General features: G+C 37.0%; 1 protein-coding gene across 3 annotated transcripts in view; it reads left to right on the top strand.

Annotated features, from left to right (window-relative positions):
- The first annotated feature begins 5,761 nt into the window (after positions 1-5,761).
- The window catches only part of LOC121367611 (mucin-5AC-like), a 53,890-nt gene continuing 42,563 nt past the window's right edge, over positions 5,762-17,088 (top strand). For all 3 annotated transcript variants that reach the window (XM_041491890.1, XM_041491892.1, XM_041491889.1), the window contains exons 1-3: positions 5,762-6,580; positions 15,367-15,534; positions 16,329-16,487. In XM_041491890.1, coding sequence (XP_041347824.1) covers positions 6,378-6,580; positions 15,367-15,534; positions 16,329-16,487 — 530 coding nt within the window. In that variant the 5' untranslated portion in view covers positions 5,762-6,377. The remainder of the gene's footprint in view (positions 6,581-15,366; positions 15,535-16,328; positions 16,488-17,088) is intronic.

The following is a 17,088-nucleotide window of genomic DNA, read 5'->3' as shown; positions in this document are numbered from 1 at the left end:
TTGACTTTTTGGATGTGAAGCAAGGTATCTTACACGTAGCAGCAGGGATGGTTTTTATATTTTTTGACATGTATTTTTATGTGTGCCCACACCCCACCCCACACACACACGCACACTGGCACCTTCCTACGCCCGTGTCACGGTCTTTAATATACCAGTCGTGGGCACTGGTTGAGACATAGATGGTTCGATCCTACAACGCTGGTACATCTCGGGCGTGCGTTCTACTGCCTAGGAGTGCGAGCGAATCGTTAAATTTACATCGAACTTCATTCGGAGTACATTCCAGGAGCCATGGCCCCCCTACACACACGCACGCACTAGTTTGTGCCCAGAAGGCTGGAAATGTATTTGAACACCTTGAAATTCAGTCTTCTCTATTAGTTTCTGCAGGGTTTTTTATGTGTCGGTTTCACGAGAATCCATGTTGATTCTCTTGAAAGCAATCCACGAGAATCCTTCGAGTGTTTATTTGTAAATGTCTTATATGTGTATTAGTGCATATAAAATACCCTTGCTTTTTATTGGAAGAAATAACCAATGCAATAGCATGGTGTCCAGTCCCACATACATCATTTTTATAACAATTTTGGGGGAGGGTGGTTCAATATTCATAGTCTTGTATAATTTACCTTTATTTTTATGCATGTAGCCTATTGAACTAAGCTACAAGCAAACTGTGATGGGCACACATGTTGGCTATCTGTTCGGTATAGTGGTTTAATGGCTAGTTGTCAATGAGAGAGAAGTCACTGTATAGCTTCCCACTGAGCCACAGAAATTCACCTTGATACGAACCCAGTACCTACCAGTTTAAGTCTGATAATCACATATTACTTTCCACTTTACTTTCTGGTCTCTACGGGGCAATTTGGTTCATAGAAACGGGATTTAATAAATGTCCCAAAATGTTTCACGCGAATCTCGATAGATTTGGATGTTTAACGCTGATTCGAATTTTTAGCCATGTTCTGACCCTCAAATTGCTATGCCCCGGGACCCACACTGATAGTGCCGTTTCCCATTCCCTCACTTTCATGGCCTGTAGCGCTACTTCCATGGCCTGTAGCGCTACTTCCATGATTCTAAATCAATTTTATTTGAGCTGTCCATATGTACCATGCACATTTTATTTACGGTTATATGGCGTCAGACATATGGTTAAGGACCACACAGATATTGAAAGAAGGAAACCCGTTGACGCCACTTCATGAGCTACTCTTTTCGATTAGCAGCAAGGGATCTTTTATATGCATCATCCCACAAACATGATAACACATACCACGGCCTTTGATATACCAGTCGTGGTGCACTGGCTGGAGCGAGAAATAGCCCAATGGGACAACCGACGGGGATCGATCCCAGACCGACTGTGACATAATGATTAATTACGGCTGGTTTAGATGCAATCCACGAACCAGACCCAAACCAAGGTGAAGTTCTATTTGATCGAGTGACTTAATTAAAGGTCCTGTCCTGTGTTGGATGTCATTGTACAGCACACATTAAATACATTTTCCTGTTTATATGTATAATTAAAAATAACCCCGGAAGCAAGTAGAAATTGGGGGGGGGGGGGGGGGGGGGGGGGGGGTGACAGATCGAGGAAGGCGCAAAGCAAAAGTTTCTAAAGGGGTTCGGGTGTATGTTCTTCCGTAAAATTTTGAAAACTAGATGACCTGAAATGCAATTTCCTGCATTCTACAAGTAAAATTGATTTCTGATGTAAGATTTACTACCAATAATAGTATGCAATAAAATATTGTAATGTTATAATGTTGGATAGAGACATAGAGAGGGAAGGGTTGGGAAACAATCATTGAAATCCGATTATGAAGCATATATGTGCCAACCAGGATGTTTTTCAAACTGAACCAAATTTCACAAATCCTAATTTGCAATTTAAAAATTGGTATCTTGACGTCTCTAACCACAATAACCAAAGGGCCTATGCAGGATTCTTCTAGGGTGTTCAATAAGGGCACATTTAGTATTTAGGGAGGCGATGCAACATTTCAAAAATTACGGTATCTATAATATATGAGGATCTTACGGGTTAGAACTTTCGTATCCCCTACAAAATACCAGATCCGCCCATTCGTTTAGACACTAGGTGACATACTTTTTTTGGAGCGGAGCCATGGGATTCGGAAAGTGAGGGGACGGAACGGACGGAAATGTTTTATTTAACGACACGCTCAACACATTTTAATTACGGTTATATGGCGTCAGACATGGTAAATGACCACACAGATATAGAGAGGAAACCCGCTGTTGCCACTTCATGGGCTGCTCTTTTCGATTAGCAGCAAGGGATCTTTTATATGCACCATCCCACAGAGAGAATAGTACATATTACGGCCTTTGTTGCACCAGTTGATACGTGGGGTTGGTTTGGACAGGCAAGAACGTCCTTTCACAGAGAACAAACTTTGATACCGTTTAGACGTTTTATAGTACCGGTAGCCAAAACGTGAGTATATTCCTGCGTTACATATAGATGTCAAATGCCGGGTTGGGCAATGGGAAATTAATTTATACTTCACTGACCCGTCCAGTTGCTGCAAATTTGCAACGTTTATTCATTGAACATTTTCAGGATATTACACAAAGATAAGACGGCCACACCGGTTGCGTCCAACCCCTGAACAGGCCACGAACTACTTTTGGGGTACTAAGGGGAAAGGGGCAACACAATAATAATAATAATAATAAACAGATGGGCCTACTTTACTATATTTAGAGAGAGCTTGTCCCGTGCCTCCTGTATCCGCCTCTGGGCCAGTGGGAACAATATCTGTATTGGAGGGGGTCGGGTGGGCAAGCCAAATTTTTATCTTCAGTTTTATACAGAAGAACAAAAAATAACATAAAATAATCCTACGTATTCGTCGTCGTCCCCTCCCCCCCCCCCCCCCCCCCCCCCCCCCCCCGGTTTCTTCGGGCCTGCTGAATCTTTGGCAAAATGTCTAAACTGGTCAGTGTGTGGTGTAGGTCTACTAGGCCGATATAGGCCTATCCTTATTAGCAGACCCATATTTTTTCTTTATATATAGAGATGGATATATTTCCCCCTCCCCCCCCCCCCCAAAAAAAATAAAATAATAATAATACATTAAAAAAACCCCACCACACACGTACATTTTCGTCTTCATGTAAGGGTAACAATCTTTAGTGGGTTTGAGTTGGGGCACAAACCAGATTAGTAGGCCTATTTCCATTTATCTTTCTACAGACCTAATTTTAGGAAAATAAATGATCCTTAATCAATAGTCTGAATAGGGCATGCTATTAGGGTAAAAAAAAAAGAGTTAAAGTTTGTTTTGTTTAACGACACAAGAGCACATTGATTTATTATCATCGGGTATTGGATGTTAAACATTAAATTGTTAATTCTGACATAGTCTTAGAGAGAAAACACGCTACATTTTCCCGTTAGAAGCAAATACTTTTATATGCACCATCCCACAGGCAGGATAGCACATACCACGGCCTTTGATATGTCAGTCGTGGTGAACTGACTGAAACGAGAAATAGCGCAATGGGCCCACCGCCGAGGATCGATCCTAGACCGATCACGCATCAGGCGAGTACTTTACCTCTGGGCTACGTTTCGCCCTTGTAGGGTAGCATACATTATTTTATTATGGGGCAAGATCTGGCGTCTCCCAGCGAAGAATTAGAAGAGACTTTTTAATTATTGAAGTAGGAGATGTGTGTGTTGTACGTGCATATGTGAACTTTCACTATAAATTAAAGCCGCACACCCTAGTTCCATCCAGCGAAAATAAATTATAATTTGGTTAATCTACAAACCTGTAACACACTTAGATCACGTTTTTATCAAATGGAGTGAAAAAGCAGGTTTTATATCGATAAATACCATGGGAATCCCCATGTCCCAATTGCTTAAAATAAATTTGAAAGTTAGTATTCTGATGTCACCGGTAGAAGCACAACAATGCCTACGTCACGACAAATTGCACAGACTTGGGGTGCGTTCGTTTCACCTCTCCTGGACATGTTCCAACTGTTCTGTCCTGGTTGTATCCCCTCTCCAGATATCGTAAGACTTAGCAAAATTATTGGTTTTAAGGGTTTGTAACGTTTTGTATTGAGACACTTACTTGTCTGAACTTTATTGTTACTGAAAATGTTCACGAACTGTGAAGAAAAATCTCACAAATGAACAACAACAAATCGGATGTTGATTGCGCGAACCGTGCACGAGAAAACAAACCGAACCAAAATGATAACGGTCACGTGATATACCAACGTCTGTGACATTAAAAATAGATTGGACCTCGCTTGCTTAACGGTTTTTTCTCGACAACACGTTTTGTGAAAAAATGCAAAAAATGCATTTCGTGGTTTTACAAACATCAGGATTACCAAAAAGCACTTCAGGTGAATGGAAATGTGTATTCTAAATAATAAAATGTAAGTAAAATGCAATTTTATTTGTGAAAAATGGGGTTTAATAGCGAAAAACAACGCTGTAATGGTTAACAAATAAACGTAACTAGGGTGTGTCCCTTTAATAAATAAATAAATAATTAATCAATTTTTTTTTAATTAAATAAAATTTTAAGTTTAGGCCTTCGAAGATTGTTTTTATTGTAAATATATTTCAGTACCATAAAATAAGTGGAATTTCACTGTCGGCCTTCCAAAAATGTTAATTTTACCCTTGTGGAACGTTAAATAATAATTTTGGTACTAGTCTCATTTAGTAATGAGCAACAAAAAGAGCCCATACTCCGCCTACCATGAATTTGGCCCATAACGGAAAAGGCCGAAATATAACGAAACTTGCAAATTCCAAAGAATGAAATGCGACCCCAGCCTAAAATTGGCGCATGCGCACAAGAAAATGTAATTTTGATGCCGGTGCTTGTGCAAAATGTGGTGTTTGTGTTATTATTATTTTGATAAATGTTGGTCATTAGGTATACGTGTTTCCACCCCCCCCCCCCCCCCCCCCCCCCCCCCCCCCCCCCCCCACCCCCCCCCCCCCCCCCCCCCCAACCCCCCCCCCCCCCCCCCCCCCCCCCCCCCCCCCCCCCCCCCCCCCCCCCCCCCCCCCCCCCCCCCCCCCCCCCCCCCGGTTTCTTCGGGCCTGCTGAATCTTTGGCAAAATGTCTAAACTGGTCAGTGTGTGATGTAGGTCTACTAGGCCGATATAGGCCTATCCTTATTAGCAGACCCATATTTTTTCTTTATATATAGAGATGGATGTATTTCCCCCTCCCCCCCCCAAAAAAAATAAATAATAATAATAATACATTAAAAAAAAAAAAACACACCACACACGTACATTTTCGTCTTCATGTAAGGGTAACAATCTTTAGTGGGTTTGAGTTGGGGCACAAACCAGATTAGTAGGCCTATTTCCATTTATCTTTCTACAGACCTAATTTTAGGAAAATAAATGATCCTTAATCAATAGTCTGAATAGGGCATGCTATTAGGGTAAAAAAAAAAAGAGTTGAAGTTTGTTTTGTTTAACGACACAACAAGAGTACATTGATTTATTATCATCGGGTATTGGATGTTAAACATTAAATTGTTAATTCTGACATAGTCAGAAGCAAATACTTTTATATGCACCATCCCACAGGCAGGATAGCACATACCACAGCCTTTGATATGTCAGTCGTGGTGAACTGACTGAAACGAGAAATAGCGCAATGGGCCCACCGCCGAGGATCGATCCTAGACCGATCACGCATCAGGCGAGTACTTTACCTCTGGGCTACGTTTCGCCCTTGTAGGGTAGCATACATTATTTTATTATGGGGCAAGATCTGGCGTCTCCCAGCGAAGAATTAGAAGAGACTTTTTAATTATTGAAGTAGGAGATGTGTGTGTTGTACGTGCATATGTGAACTTTCACTATAAATTAATAAATAAATAAATAAATAAATAATTAATCAATTTTTTTTTTTTTTTATTAAATAAAATTTTAAGTTTAGGCCTTCGAAGATTGTTTTTATTGTAAATATATTTCAGTACCATAAAATAAGTGGAATTTCACTGTCGGCCTTCCAAAAATGTTAATTTTACCCTTGTGGAACGTTAAATAATAATTTTGGTACTAGTCTCATTTAGTAATGAGCAACAAAAAGAGCCCATACTCCGTCTACCATGAATTTGGCCCATAACGGAAAAGGCCGAAATATAACGAAACTTGCAAATTCCAAAGAATGAAATGCGACCCCCAGCCTAAAATTGGCGCATGCGCACAAGGAAATGTAATTTTGATGCCGGTGCTTGTGCAAAATTTTGGTGTTTGTGTTATTATTATTTTGATAAATGTTGTTCATTAGATAACAATGTGTTGAGTTCAATGGGCGAACTGTGTCCTAGGAAGCATAATGGAGGTGTCCCGAAAGCGTGCGGAATCTCCCATTTCACCAAAAATAGGTGGAAAAATTCCCAAATTGGATACCAACATGGCGACTGAAAACATTAAAAACACACTGGTGGATGTAGGGCAACAGTTTGATAGGTGGTGCGAGCTGATGGTTATTATCGGGGCGATAACGCACGAGGCTTTTGCACTGGATCTGCTCAACTGGTAAGCATTGCTATATTTTGTAGAAGGTGTTGATCATCGGTGTGCGTGTGTTTTGCACCTATTTCAGCAGATAGAATTTTAGGCGTAGTAATTGTTTGGTTTGAGCCACACCGCTATACAAGAGCACAGTCACTCTGGCGACTGACTTTGGTAATAAGAAAGCAAGTACTTAGGGATTATCTCCCCTGGTTATGTTATATTATACAGCTAATAAGAAATGTATTATTATACTCAAAAAACCAGAAACATTTTATTTTGTATGAAATACTATTTATTATAATAATTAAAAAAATATGAAATTGTCAATTCATGTAGAAATGCCAGGCCTTTCCCCAGGATTGTTTTTTTGAGGCACTTACATTTTAGCATCAGTTTAATTAACAAAACAAAAATCAAGCCAAAGTAAAGTTAAAGCCGCACACCCTAGTTCCATCCAGCAAAAATAAATTATAATTTGGTAATCTACAAACCTGTAACACACTTAGATCACGTTTTTATCAAATGGAGTGAAAAAGCAGGTTTTATATCGATAAATACCATGGGAATCCCCATGTCCCAATTGCTTGAAATAATTTTGAAAGTTTGTATTCTGATGTCACCGGTAGATGTCGCCCGAAGCACAACAATGCCTACGTCACGACAAATTTCACAGACTCGGGGTGCGTTCTTTTCACCTCTCCTGGACATGTTCCAACTGTTCTGTCCTGGTTGTATCCCCTCTCCAGATATCATAGGACGTGGCAAAATTATTGGTTTTAAGGGTTTGTAACGTTTTGTATTGAGATACTTACTTGTCTGAACTTTATTGTTATTGAAAATGTTCACGAACTGTGAAGAAAAATCTCACAAATGAACAACAACAAATGATGTTGATCGCGCGAACCGTGCACGAGAAAACAAACCGAACCAAAATGTTAACGGTCACGTGGTATACCAACGTCTGTGACATTGAAATGGAAATATCCCGTCTAAAAATGGATTAGACCTTGTCTGCTCAATGTTTTTTTCTCAAACGTGCACCCGTTTTTCAGAAATACGAAAAATGCATTTTGTGGTATTACAAACACCAGGATTACCAGGATTACCAAAAAACACTTCAGGTGAATGGAAATGTATATTCTAAATAATAAACGGTAAGTAAAGTGCAATTTTATTTGTGAAAAAATGGGTTTAATAGCGAAAAACAATGCCGTAATGGTTAACAACTAGCCGTAACTAGGGTGTGTCCCTTTAACTTTAAGTGTTTGCCTTCAATCCAGGAAATCATGTTTTTATTTTATTTTGAAATTAAAATTAAAATTGTTATATTATTTAGTTTATATTTCTTTTATTATTTTTCTTTAATTTATATTATAATTCAGTGTTCTCACTGGGTGAAAATTAAAGGAAGGCAGCCACATGGTACCACACACTTAAAAAAAAAAAAAGGAGGGGATGAGCTTGGTTACCATATTGTTGTGTGTAGGGCAACTTTGTTTTGCCTACAAAAATGTTTATACGAAATACAAGCCAGCTCATCTTTTAATTGAACCGAAGATGATATCGATCTGACATTCACAGGCAGTTCTGCTTTTGCTGAATCGATCAAAGTTTTAATAATATTATTTTTACTAAAGATTTCAAGATATATGAAAAACAATAAAGATGTTTGTGAAGTGATCCCCTAATGTCGGATAAATTTTTTGCTATTTTGATCTTCATCAAATGAATCAATCACTGTGATAAAATATTATCCGCCAGCTGATAAAAAGTAGTTTCGTTTTTGTAAAGGCGGTGTATAAATTATTTGGCACTCAAGATAAATGATTTTAATGATAAACACTACCACTTCCATAATAAATAAACAGCATGACAGAAATGTCAGAAAGTAAAAATTATCAGTTACAACAAATTATATCTGCAACTGAGGACAAAATATCAGACGATAGTGGAAACAAAAGACAGAATGACCGTTCTGATCACGTGACAAATTTGGCGCCAAATAAGTGAGGGATTTTTTTAATCGGAGATTGGGAATCCATAAAAAATAAAAATGTTTTCATTGCACAAATATAATATATATAACTTTTATTGTGTCTATTAAACATAGATATGGGACAAAATAGAGGCTGTTAAAAATAGTTAAATTACGTTACGGTAACTGTCGTAAATGTGTCGTCAATTGCTTTTTTGTACACAACGCGGCTTGTTTCCTTTGATGTCCAGTCAGGTCTTTCCCCAGGATTTTTTTAAGGCGCTTACATTTTTAGAATCGGTATAACACAAATCAAGCCAAAATAAGTGGGGTAGTGGGTTGAAAATAGTTAAGTGTTTGCTTTCAATCCAGCTAATCAAGCTCTTTTTTTTAACCTTCTGAGTACTGCAGGCGAGATATCTCGCCCGACGTCACGTTAGTCGACATACTGTACACTGTATACAGTGCATTCCCCAATTCATATTTCCCACCGTTTTGCCAACGACGCTCACCGGAAACGGAAATATAATAAAAGAAAAAAGATTTTTTTCAAAATGGTGGCTTTTGTTTTGATTTTTTCAATTGAAAATACCTTGAAATTTGGAGTTCAAAAAGTGGTTTTCGGCAAGTATTTTCGCTTGACAACAATGGCGGCACATCGCGGTCATTTTCAGGGATCGATAGCTGATTGTGACAGCTAATTTGATAATAAATTTGATTGTTTTACCGACAACGAAAATTACCAAATATTGCAATATGAATCGTAGTTCGGGTTTAAAAAAAAAATCTGGTCAAAAAACCACTGTTATCGGGGATAATGGACATAAATACTGGACAGCTGGCCACAAATGCCCGCAAGTAAATGCAACTTTTTAGATTTTTTGCCTAATTTTAATCGCCATTAGCTGATCTAAAAATAAAAATTACACAAAAAAAATATGAAAATAATACTTACTGATTCATATATAAACTTTATTTCATGTATTTATAAAACATTTAAGTGAATAATTGTGAGTAAAAATTATAAACTTGTACCCACTCAACGTGGCTTTTGTTAAAAATTAATCCAGTAGTCTAAAGGTTAAAGTAACCCATCAATTCCCCACCCCCAACAATTTCATAATTTGTGTCATGTTGTTGCTGTTGATTTCAGCGTCGTGTTAAATGCTTGTTGTGATTTCTGCTTGTAAAATACCTAGGCTAAGAATGCCGACTTCACAGTATATTCCATTTATATAAAATAAAACAAAAAAAAACTAAAACCAACAACAAAAAAACAACTGTTAATAAATTAAAATTTACGATCTTTTTAAAATCCAGCAACTTATTAAATGTCAACCTCACAGTCGTACAAATATATATCTAACATTATGTAACAAATATGATTATTGTAAGCTAAATCAGTGTACGTTTAACTGCAATTTATATAAATACTGCATGTTCATTTCCCGCGATCGTGATCTCTTGACCATAGGTACAAAATTAACAAAGACAAAGGAAATAAATTAAACTGACGTTAGGTATTCACTGATGCAAACAACTTTCCTTGGTTTAGCCAACGAATGTTCTTCCTAACGTTCGCGAACTATTTGATTGGTGTCCGTCGTGTCCATTTTCTTTAACGTGAAGTGCACAAACCAGTGTAGCGAACATTTTGTTTTCGCTCAATCTGGCTGAACTAAGCTCTTGGGATAGCCCTACATGTCTTTCGGCCCTGAACTGGCATGTGTATTCTAATTGACACACATTGTCGGTTTGTTTTTATTACTTTGGTTTTAAGACTTTACAAAGTTAAAATAACAAGTTACAGATCTTCCAGACATTGAATTACCGTCACATTGCTGTCATACATGTCGAATGCATGCGGTTAAAATTAATACCAGTGATTATTAAAATAGACAAACATCATAAGGCCTACGCTGTATTCTGGATTTTCTCGTTACCGGTCGCGAGATCGCTATTACGCTAATTGAATATTTGGTATTATTATTATGTTTGAGCTGTCGGATAGATATGTAACCGTTTGCTCACATCAGACGATAGAAAATGGTTTAGCCAAAATTTTAGCCACTTGCAAATTTTATTAGCCATTTTTTTTTAAATAATTTTTAATTAGCCAATGGCTAATTTGGCTACTAACGGCCCTGGGGAAACCCCTGCCGGTGTGCAGACTGATCGTTGTTCTTTGTATGGAAAAAGTGTGCATTTGGAGATAGGTGCTGGAAAATAAAGAGGGGCACACAAAAATAAAGGAGGGCGGAGAACGTGAAAGGAGGGCGGCAAAATGGAATAGCAGGGTGGATTGCCCCGCTTAATGGAGCAGCAAGACCACTGTAAAATGCGTTATCATCACTGAGTGACTAATAACACTTATTTCACTGATATTTTAAGATATTTCACTAAATGTTATATAATAAATATTTGTATTTGTCACCTCATATTCATCGTCGTGTGTATTCGTTACACCCCTATTATGCACAAATGTTTTTGATAAGAGTATTTTTAATGTTAAGTTATACATATTCTTTTAAATATATTGGCTGTTGGTATGTTCGGACCAGACTACTAGCCATAAGGGGAAATGCACTTGTTTGAGGAGAGCTAATCTTTTAAACTACTGGATTTATAATTTTTACTGACATATATTCACTTAAATGTTATATAAATACATGAAGTAAAGTTTATTATTTTCACGAGTTTTTATAATTTTTATGATTTTTAGATCAGTTAATGATGACTGAAATTAAGCAAAAAATCGTGTTTACTCAAAATTTCAAGGTATTTTCAGTCGAAAAAATCAAAATAAAAGCCACCATTTTGAAAAGAAATCTTTTTTCTTTTATTATATTTCTGTTTCCGGTGAGTGCCATGTGCAAAACAGCAGGAAATATGAATTGGGGAATGCACTGTATGTTGGATACAGTATGTTGACTGACGTGACATCGGGCAAGATATCTCGCCTGCAATACCAGACCTTACCTTTTAAGGTGCGCTGGTGCGATCGCGCTTGTACAGCGCACGTAATTTCAATCTGGTGGGTGTGAAAAATACCAAAACAGAAAGTAATGTGTTGAAAAGTTTGTTAACACATTGCAGTATAACAGAGTTCATATTTACTTTAGAGCCCAGCCACAGCTGATTACCAGAGAGTTTTCTCAGCTATGAACAGGGTAAAAACATCTCAGAGAAGTGTTTTGGGGCAGAGAGTGTTCAATAATATACTCGCAATAATGACATATGGGCCAAAATCCCTAAACAATTTTGAACCAATGCCAGCCACAAAAGTGGAAAGGGGTCTCACTAAATCCACGGCCATACAACAAGTGGTTACTAAGACATACATTGACACAATAATTATATTTAAATGAACAAGTGGACATTACCAAACAAATAAAGTTTAAATCAACAAATGGACACTATTTAAAAAAATAAGGTTCAAATCAACAATTAGAGAAGACCGTGGATACCACTGGACAGACATATACATAAATTTAGTACTTCCTGGGTAAGTGATGTAACATACTGGCAAACTTCTTTATTTGTGCAATGAAACCAATTACATTCAAGATTAAATTACATTATTAAACACTGTATTAAATTAAATAGGAGTAAAACACAATTGGTTACCGTAAGAAGTATGGGCAAGTGGAAAAATATACAGGGTAAGTGAATATCTGATTGGCACTTGCCCAGTGGCAAGTCATTTAAAAAAAAAAAAAATTGAACCCTTGTATATTGATTGCCACTATTTACTTTATGTAGCTGATAGAAATATCTGTTTAATAATACCAGAAACAAAAATATTACAAGAATGGTAGCATCCATGCAAGATTTTAATATATGACTGGTACTTATCTTTGCTATACAAATCTGAAAACAAATGTTTAATAGACATCTTCGAAGACGTACCCAGGCCTTTCCCCAGGATTTTTTTAAGGCGCTTACATATATAGCATCATTATAACACAAAAATCAAGCCAAAAGAAGTGGGGTAGTGGGTTGAAAACAGTTAAGTGTTTGCCTTCAATATATCAAATCATGTTGGGGTTGGTTTTGGGGTTGTTTTGTTTGTTTGTTTTATTTTTTTGGGGGGGGGGGTAAAACTTTAAAAAAAAATAACCCATCAATTCCCCACCCCCAACAATTTCATAATTTGCGCCATGTTGTTGCTGTTGATTTCAGCGTCGTGTTAAATGCTTGTCACCTCACAGTTTAACAAATAGATATCTAGCATTATCTAACAAATATGATTATTGTAAACTAATTCAGTATACGTTTAACTGCAATTTGTATAAATACTGCATGTTCATTTCCTGCGATCGCGATCTCAGTGCGTGCTCTCGACCATAGGTACAAAATTAACAAAGACAAAGGAAATAACGAAACTGCAGTTAGGTATTCATTGATGCAAACAACTATTGTTTTTCTACACATTTACATCAAGATTTACTTCTGTGTAATCGTATTATTCATGTCCGCAACGATGTCTCTTGACACGTGGGTGTTAGCTGACTCTGAAGCGTGACGTATATTACGCCGAGAGCTTTCCTCAGTTCAGCCAACGAACGTTCTTCCTAACGTTCGCGAACTATTTGATTGGTGTCCGTCGTGTCCATTTGTTTTAACGTGAAGCACAAACCAGTGTAGCGAACGTTTTTGTTTTCGCTCGGTCTGGCTGAACTCAGCCCTTGGGATAGCTGACATGTCTTTCGGCCCTGAACTGGCATGTGTATTCAAATTGACATGCAGTGTCAGTTTGTTTTTATTACTTTGGTTCAAAGACTTTACAAAATTAAAATAATGGTGACATGTTTTACTCAAGAATTTCACCTTCAAAGATGTTTATTCAATTAATAGGTATTTTCTTTGATTTGTCTTGATGCATAATTCCCAAGCATACAGACATTATTACAACAAGCAGTTATCTGGCGGATTAGTAGTAGCCGATCACCTGTACCACGTGACCAGCACAAGCCCGCCGACAATTAAAACGGTGCGATCAATGGACCTCAAAGTGAACATCTAAAGAATTGCAGAGATACCAAATGGAAGTGTGATAATGTGTGGTGAATGACGTTACGGATCACAGCTCCATTGTTTTGTATACATGTTACAAATTAAGCCGACACGGTCCTGCAGTTAAGGCGCTTACCAGACATGAAGGCGCTTACTTGGCTGGCAAAGGGAGCACGGGCTGTGTCGGCTTATCGCTCTAGGGAAACCCCTGCGTACCAGTCTGATCAGTTCATATAGTTACAACAAAAAGAGAAAAGGGATTGAATTAAATAGTGGTGTCTGTAACCTACACAAATGAACTCGTCACGGAAATCAGCGAAGTCGGTAAAATTGTCTCGATTAGTTCATAACTGTTAGCCCACAAAGCTTAGGGACAGACAGACAGAACTTTATTCAACTCGGATCACCAAGCGGTGAAATTTAGACGAGTGAGTTTGTTTGTAATTCCAGCTAGTATGCAGTAATGCATTGACTGGTATATAAACAATTGTTCGTTACGCAATGTTGTACAGAGCCACGTAGCACAGTCAGGAAAACTAGTGGTACATTAATAATTGAAGGGACTACATTTTTAGACAGAAAAGTTTTTTTTTAAATTCACTTTTCCTTTGGGATAGTGGTAAAAAAAATTTTTTTTTAATTCAACCCCTGCTATTTAATTTTTGTTTCGTTTGATAGAAAGTCATGGACCATGTGACTGGAACATGATTTGATTTGCAGTACTGTGGCATATTGACCAATCAGGTATTGGGGTCAGATTATTTTTAATCTTGGAATTCTGCACCCACACGCTGGTCAACTTGACAACTTATTACGCATTGATGCTGGTGTCTGAAATTATGGGGTTTTTACTATCTTTATTATGGCATCCCACATTTGCAATAAAATCCTTTGTAATGACAGATCTTATCGAGTTTGTATATTTTTTATCAACAACATTGGGACCAATGACGTAACGCTGTCAGAGCCGTTCGTATCTTGTAATGGTAGGTTAAATGACGTGTTACAAAATGTTGAGGGAGGGAGACTGGTTGAATTAAAAATGCCATGTGAATGTCAATGTCCCAACCAACAAAATCAATTGAGGTAATTGTAGGCCTATGTTTCACGAGTTATTTTAAAAAAATGTTTTAATAATATGAGTCGGAAGTGCACACCAGAGATACTTGGGTCATAGTTCATGAACCACCACCTCGGAACCAGTGGGTTTTTCCCATCCCAACTATCCTAATCATGTTCGTTGTACATAATAATGAAATTCAAGACAAGTTGATTCCTATATATATTTAGCTGCATGTTCATCAAATCATCTAACACTAAAAAGGTGTGTATAGTCAGACTACACTAATGAACCAGACATAAAATTTGAAGAAAACATTATTGGTTTATTGGTTCAATTTTGCAAAATATGTCTGCATTTACATGTACCTATTACTTCATAAATTAATAATGCTTTGTTTTCACTCGCCTTATCATTTTGATGAGTGCGATTTTTCACTCGCCTAAGCTTTTTGAGGTGTGCGATTTTTCACTCGCCTTTGTTTTTCAAAAACCAAGGGCTGCAATACTCAGAAGGTTAATATATCCATAAAAGAGAAAACACCCAGTTTTCTCCATTCTTCTTTCTGCAAAACCTTTTCACTTTTGTGTTCATGGACGTGAATACATATTCGTATTCGTCACCTCATATTCGTCGTCGTGTGTATTCGTTACACGCCTATTGTGCACAAATGTTTTTGATAGAGTATTATTAATGTTAGGTTATACATATTCTTTTAAGACATTTGAAAGACCATGAACATTGTTAATTTTGTAGGTTTGAAAGATGCCCCAAGCTATCAGCCGCCAGAAGAAAAAAGGGCATTCTTCCTGTTGAAAAAAAAGAGGAAAGTGACAACACTCACAATTCCGGTGATGGCATTTCTTGTGATAAATCAGCCAACCAGTCAGCAGCTAGTCAAAACTCTAGTCGGCCTGAGCCGAGGTAGGTGTACAGTTTTTACTCTTTTTACATCCTAGTAACTAATGCTGCCAGATAACACAATTGTTTTCACATATTTCAGTTCATCTTCATTAGTTTTTAAGATATAAATATATGTGGATTTTGTTTATGTGTTGACAAGGCACACTTCAAGTTCAGTTATCAATTTATCAATCAAGCTATAAACACACAGAACGTTTTAATAATAATAGTTAATAATTGTGCCTGCAGGGAACATTTAGTCTTCAAAATCATGATTAGTGATATTTCTAGTCAATTGAAAATTGATTAGCAATGACTGTTTAATGTTTTAAAATTGTGTAGCGATCTCTGATACTTACGCATAAAGATAGAACACTTTTTGTTTGTTTGTTTAATGACATCCCAGCACTTTTAAACTGGTTATTAAGTATAAATTAGTGATGTTCCAGTGATAATTGTAATTGAACATTTATTTATATTTTGATCTCTGCTAATGTGATGCTCGTTGAAAATGTTAACAGTAATTGTTCTTAAATGTGAATGATGAAAATATGGTATTGGTTTATTTTCATGTCTACATAGAGAAAGCGGATAGTGAATAGGTACTAAATGTAAAATAAAGTGATTTGCAATGTGTGTCGTCGATGACTCATGGTGGAGATGACAACAGGTGCATAGTCCTAATGATTCAAATCTGTGGTATATTTGTATTTAATTGAAAGTTGATTGGTTAATGCCAACAATTGATGATGCAATTCCAACCCATTCCCATCATATGTGTTAAAAAAGGTTTATTGATACTTTTTGTTGTTTAGATCTGAAGAATCATATAAAATAACACTCAATGATTCCTGTTCATCATCACCAGTCCCATCATCCCTTTCTCCGTTCACATCACAAGATGCCACCATCAAAGAAACAGATGAAAAACAGTCAAAGGAAACAGAAAAATGTGAAACGGGCACTTCTCAAGGGTGACTCTTTAATCTTGATAAATATCTTTTTAATTTAGTTTTGTCCACCCTGTACCTAAACTATTATAAGGAGATCTCTGTCAAAACATGTTTTATATCAGTTGTAATGATCTCTGAGGTTTGTGGAACCATCCTTTTTATTGGTCCTGCTGGAGGAGACAATATAGGTTTCATTTCCATCTGTTTGTTCCACTCGTTTTCCAGACTTTTTATTCACAATGCCTCAAGATAGTGAGCTGAAATTTTGTGTATAGCTTTATCATGTAGAGTTAAAAATCAAGTTTGACTTTTAATATGGATTTGCCCATTTTTGACAGACTTACGGTCCTTGAACTTTGGAGATAAGAAATGTTTTGGGCCTGGTAGTGGGCATGTATTGCTTTGTTTGTACATTAAGAATGCTTGTTATCCAGTGTTAATATTTTTGTTTAACCAAATACATATACTATTCATTGGAATGAACTTGTTTAAAACCATTCAACATTGTTAGGTGTTTCAAACTTTCTACCAGCCTTTATATTTTATTAACCATTGGCACTGCTTTTTTTTTTCCCCACAAGTTAATTACATATTAAGGATTAGTTATTGCTTTAATGTGACA

This window comes from Gigantopelta aegis, chromosome 3 (genome assembly GCF_016097555.1).
Source record: "Gigantopelta aegis isolate Gae_Host chromosome 3, Gae_host_genome, whole genome shotgun sequence".
Classification (NCBI taxonomy): domain Eukaryota; kingdom Metazoa; phylum Mollusca; class Gastropoda; order Neomphalida; family Peltospiridae; genus Gigantopelta; species Gigantopelta aegis.
This window is presented reverse-complemented; position numbering and strand designations above follow the sequence as displayed.